The following is a 6,058-nucleotide window of genomic DNA, read 5'->3' as shown; positions in this document are numbered from 1 at the left end:
GGTTTACCATTAGAAGAGCACACCATATCACCCGCAGACAAATGGGATAGTTAAAGCTCTTAATTTTTTTTGGAGAATGCATTGACAAAGATCTGTAGCGTGTAGTGGAATGAATGGGATGTGCACGTAGCTGCAGTACTATGGGCCTATAGGACAACTTGTAAAAAGCTAATAGGTAAAATGTCTATTTAGATTGGTCAATGGAGTCGAAGTGGTGATGCCTATGGAGTACATTGTCCCTAGTTTGCTCATAACAACTTTAACAGATATGGCAGATTATGAGGCCTTGGAGGATCGGCTTGCGCAACTAATGGAGTTAGAGGAAGATCAATTTCTGGTGGAATTCCACCAACAAGTACAGAAGGAACGTGAAAAAGCATGGCACGATCACTATATCAAGCTTCACATTTTTAAGATAAATGATCTTGTGTTGTTATATGATAACAAGCTCACCAAATGTTTAGCTAAATTCCAGATGCATTGGTTAGGACCATATATTGTCAAGGAAATTATAGAGGGTGGCACAGTTCAGCTTGGGAAGCTGAATGTTGAATCTTTTCTGGGAAAAGTAAATGGGAGCCGATTGAAGCTATATACGGAGGATCCTACCCCCTTTGTAATGAATATATGACTACAAGACAATCTTAGTGCTCTAGGCAGTTGCAAGGGAGCGCAGGACTATAAACTACACTTCCTGACGGGGAGGACAAGGCAGAAATAGGTTGCATGAAGATTGAGAAGGGTGCCCCAGATGAAGCTGCGCTTAGGACGCTGCGCCATAAAGGAGGGTGCCATGCAGCCCAGCCCAAAAATGGGTGTTGGAGTCACTATAGCTGATTGGATTGAGAAAACCTTGTTAGAAGGAGTAGGTAGGCATCCATTTAGGTGAAAAACAACTTGTAGACTGCATAAAGACCGAGTACGGGGTGATAAAGGGAAAGCGCGGATATTCTATCTGCTCCATAATAGACCAGGAGGTACAATTTGCTGTGTAGATCCTTGTAGGAAAGATAATGTAGAAGTGCCCTGCAGATGAAGTGCTCTCTCTAGTCTTTTAATTAGCCACGCAGTGTGTGAATGGGGTCCAGTATAACTGGGCTCAGTATCTCTGTAGAGAATTTTTGGCTAACTATCACGAGGTGCAAGAGAAGAGCCAACTGTTCCACTATGCTTAGCTCTTATTACTAATAATTTTGGTGGCATGGAGGCTTCCGGAGGACAGTCAGTTCCCTTTACTGAATGAAAGCCTCCCAGAGGCAGTGAAGTTCGCTTCACTATGGTAGACAAAATATGTGGCACAAAGTACATAATCAAAGGTTTTTTGGGTCTTCATGGAGATGGAAATCTGCATTGATGTAAACCAGAGGCCAAGGTTATCTCCCACCTTATTTGAGCAGCTGAGGGCCTTCACAAAATTTAAGGTAGACTTTCACAAAGTTTGGATCTGCGCGAGGAAAGACCCTCAAGAGGTATGGGACAAGCTACCTTACTTGGTGGTAGACATGGATGTACAAGAGGTTGTGGGTGGATGGCCAACAGATTGGCACGAGCCTACCCAGTTGGATGTTGGGATAAGCAAATCAGGAGAAATCTCCTTCGCGTAGACCTCTACTGCGAAAATGAAGAAAGAACAAGAACATGCAGTCATGTGGGAGAAAGTTTCCTAGTAGAAGAAAAAAGAAGCTACTGCTATGGTAGCTGTAGAGCAAGAGTGAGCTACGAAGGAGCGCACTTCTAAAGAGCACGCTGAGAAGGAAAATCAAGATACCGAAGCAAGAAACAAATCAACATCGCCGTGCATCGATGAGCAGGAGATATCTGCACAGGGTGGTGATGGGTGTGAGGAGGTGTCCACCCCCTTTAAATTTCAGAAATGCACCAGAGAGACAGTGATAAGCCTGCAAAAGAAGCAAAAGTGAGATAAACAATTGAAGGTGGACCCTCTTGTGCTAATAGAGGGAAATTTAGATGAGATCGACAACAAATTTCACGATACCACATACGAGCTATGGTCGCACTTTGGGAAGCAATATATGCAGACACAAGGGAGTGTCCAAAAGGATCTGAGTGAGCTGTAGATCCAGACCGGTTAGATTCGGGCGAGCGTTGGGAAAGCGAGCATGGTGTAAGTTATCTTGACTCAAGCGAGCGTAAGTGTTCCAGAAGTGGAACGAAAACTGGACCTAAGGATCATTGCCCTACTAGAAGGATCCTTGCAAATAGTTAACTAGGAAGACCACAACACATTAGAAAAGATCAAGGCTATTGGAATCAATGTGGCTACGTTGCCACTCTAGGCCCTTCAAGCATTACATTAGAGGGTCTCAGATGAGTTGCAAATCAGGGAGCAACGCGCCCTTGTGGTCCTCAATGAATGTAAAGTCAACAATGCACAAATGTACGAGGAGAAGACACAGACGCTAAAGGAGAAAGAGGAAATGCAACCACGAAGCACAAACCTCGAGTCAGTAATTGAACAATCCTATCAAACTGTTGCAGGATTGCATATCCCAGACAATGTATAGGCCGTGACGAAAGTTAGGAAGTTAGCTGTTGTGGTATGCGACGCCAAAGATGAGGTTAGGTGAGTCACTTTCAAGTTCCAGATGAAGATAAACGAACTCTAGCTCAAGCTTCAACCAACTACACCACCAAAAGTTTAGGAACAAAGAGGTGCAACTATAAAAGAATCCATGGGTAAAATAGATGTCTAAGTCCAAGGTTGCAACCAACTATTCAATCAGGGAATGGGCCTATGGGATACATTGCAGGAGTACCCCAAGCTACAAAAATTGAACACAGAAATCAAGGAAGTGCAACAATAATATGATGAAATCAATGCGATTGCGTGGACATTGGCACCCGTCCAATGCTTTGTGCACCTACAGGAAGGCAAGGAAATTTAGACGCAGATCCAGGAGTTACAGGAAAAGAAATCCCTTCTTGGATAGAGGAAGCCAACCAACTTTCACAGACTAATGAGAAGTTGAAGGCCATGCAACAGACCCAGAGGACTACACAACTTACAGTGGAGGGGCCAACCATAGAGAAACTAGTCTAGGAGGTACAACAAGTAGTAGAACAAAGTACAGTGGAGCTTTAGGCATTGACCAAGTCATTGAGCGAACTCGGCTAGAAAGTGGAACAACCAGCTGAGTGACTCGAGGGCAAGTCACGATTTTTGTGTTTGGGGCCTATTGGGATGGGGTCCCCAGGGGTAGAGTTGAATTAAGTTAGTCATTTTTTGTAAAGAATTTTGTAAAGGATGTAAAGTCTCCATGAAATACGGATGCAGAGCGCATAGCTATATAGGAGTCAAAGGGGTCTTAGCCCCTTGTTTTGGTTAGTTTTAAGACTCACCCATGAGCCGAGGGCCATGTTATTGTGTTAGAAAAGCTAGAAATAGTTGAGTCATAGCGAGTCTTATAGATAACTTTTAATAGAAAAGAATTGAGAGATGAATGAATGAATGATGTTGTAAGGGTTTGATATGCAGGAAGGTTTGTTCCTATCAGTAGCAAAGGAAAGGCTCCATAACTGAGTGTGCAGAGGCCTAGAAGAGTCCACAACGGAGTGTGTGTACCCCTACAGTTGAGCAAGGAAAATTTTAAGAACCCCCCCTAAATTTATAAATATAATAAATGGTCGAATCTCCATGGTATATAGGAAAAATGGAAGGCGATTTTATCAATAATATAATATGTATATATAATTTTTTGGCGAATCTCTCACCAGGCATGGCCAATATTTTACTCAATTATAAAATCTTGTAAGATCTTGGCGAGTCTTTCACTAAATAATAAAACTTTGTAAAGTCCTGGTGAATCTTAGCATAGGCTACATGCTGGTTTAATTCCCCCATTTAAATAGGCTACATTCCAGGTGAATACCATGGGTCAATACCATGTGCCATTTTGGTGACTTTCACTAAATAATAAAACTTTGTAAAGTCCTAGTGAATCTTAGCATAGGCTACATGCTGGTTTAATTCCCCCATTTAAATAGGCTACATTCCAGGTGAATACCATGGGTCAATACCATGTGCCATTTTGGTGAACACCATGGGTCAATACCATGTGCCATTTTTATTTTTATTAATTCTAATATTAGGGTTAATAATGGTTTTTTGCATGGTATTAATAACAATCTAGTCCATGGTATTTGTCCCATAGTATTTTGGCCATAGGTTTCACCTAAATATAACCCATTTTTTGAGTGTTCGTAAATATAAGGTGACTTATGGAGTAAATATAAAAAAATGTTTTATTTGTTTACCATACCTTTCGTTTATTTATATTTTTATTAATTTACCATACCTCTTTTACAAATATGGTATTTGGCCCATAGGATTCACTTAATTAAAACCTCTTTCTTGAGCCTTCATAAATAGAACGAGGGTTATGGACTAAATATAAAAAAGGTTTTATTTATTTACATACGTCTAGTTTATTTATATTTTTATTTATTTACCATACCTTTTGAGTAAGTATAAAAAGACGTTTTATTTATTTACCATACCTCCACTTTACTTATATTTTTATTTGTTTACACCCTTACATGTATATAAGGTGACTTACGGAGTAAATATAAAAAATGTTTTATTTATTTACCATACCTCTCATTTATTTATATTTTTATTAATTTACCATACCTCTTTTATAAATATGGTATTTGGCCCATAGGATTCACTTAAATAAAACCTATTCTTGAAAATGGGCGAATGGATTCACTTAAATAAAACCTATTCTTGAAAATGGGCGAATGGAAGGTTGTAAGTCCTAATTTCAAGGGCTAAATTTACCTTTTTTACCCTCTCCCTTAAAATAAGGTGGGCTATTTGAGGTGATTTGTAAAAATGTACTATGATACAAAATATTCGCCCACTAAAAATTTAAAACCCCTTAATTTCGCCAAAGGGCGAACATTCGCCCCTAAAATTATCCTTGCAGTTGAGTGCACAAGGTAACCAATTTTGATTAATAAAGAATGATTTTGGGTTGGAAATATGCGCATCTTCGATTTATCTGTTTATCTCGCTCTGAATATTGTTTTCTAGAATTAATGTGTCTTACCTACATGAATTGGGTTAATTGAATATGTTTATGCTTAATAAGATGATTAAATGGTGTACGTGAATTTCTATATCTAAACTGAGTTCGTTTTAGGTAAAGAGGATAGGTCTGCGTGATGACAGATCTAGATCCCAGAAACCCTAGGAGACTTGTCTATGCACATGAAAGTAGTAGCTCTAATCTCTTAGCGTCTGAATAAGGTAATTGATTGGTTTCACAAAGGATTGAAAGTAATTAGGGCTCAGTTTAGGATTTAAGCTCTGTTGGAAGGTTAGATATACACGAAAGCATATCTAAGGCACTGAAAGACATAACACTAGTCTCTGGATGTAGAAACTTGGTTCTTGCACCCCCCAATACTGCTTTAGGTGAGACTCAAACCTGTGCTATGCAGGTTGTTGCCGAAAGGGCCATAAGTGTAGGGTTTTATTGGTTGGCGCAACTAAATTCGAACCTGTGTTAGGACCCCTTAAGCCAACAATTGGGTTAGACTAACCTGTATTATGATGTTGTGATATGAAGTCAACAACAACATTCTCATTTCTTGGATTATCAATGAGAGTAATATCAAATTCTTGCAGGAGAATAAGCCACCTGGTCACTCTACCATGTGTAATAGGTTTATTCATAACATACTATATGGAAAAGTGATCAATATGCACAAAGACAAGATATCTAGTAATATAATGACATAATATGGCATGAACCACGGGAAAAAATTCCTTTTCAGTTATCGTATAATTTAGTTCTCCTGTATTTAAGTTCTTACTGACGTAATAAATTATGTAAGGTTTATGTTCCTCTTCTTGACCTAACAAAACTCTATGGCTATATTTGAGGCATTAAAATGAATATGGAAGGGTAAGAACCAGTTAAGACCTTGAATATAAGAGAAAAGGATAATTTTTCCCTAAGGGCATTGAATGCCAACTTACATTGATCATCTCAACGAAATTCTATAGCTTTTTTCAAAAGGTGAAATAACG

At 39.2% G+C, this 6,058-nt stretch overlaps 1 protein-coding gene across 1 annotated transcript; it reads left to right on the top strand.

Annotated features, from left to right (window-relative positions):
- Positions 1-268: 268 nt before the first annotated feature.
- On the top strand, positions 269-631 carry LOC149222313 (uncharacterized). Its single transcript, XM_089387564.1, has one exon. It carries the CDS (start codon positions 269-271, stop codon positions 629-631), a length of 363 nt encoding a protein of 120 aa, XP_089243690.1.
- Positions 632-6,058: the final 5,427 nt, after the last annotated feature.

Source organism: Pinus tabuliformis, chromosome Q (genome assembly GCF_031772625.1).
Source record: "Pinus tabuliformis cultivar Carrire ecotype Pingquan chromosome Q, CPIR1, whole genome shotgun sequence".
NCBI lineage: Eukaryota > Viridiplantae > Streptophyta > Pinopsida > Pinales > Pinaceae > Pinus > Pinus tabuliformis.
Note: the sequence above shows the minus strand (reverse complement) of the source record. Positions and strands in the feature narration are given on the sequence as shown.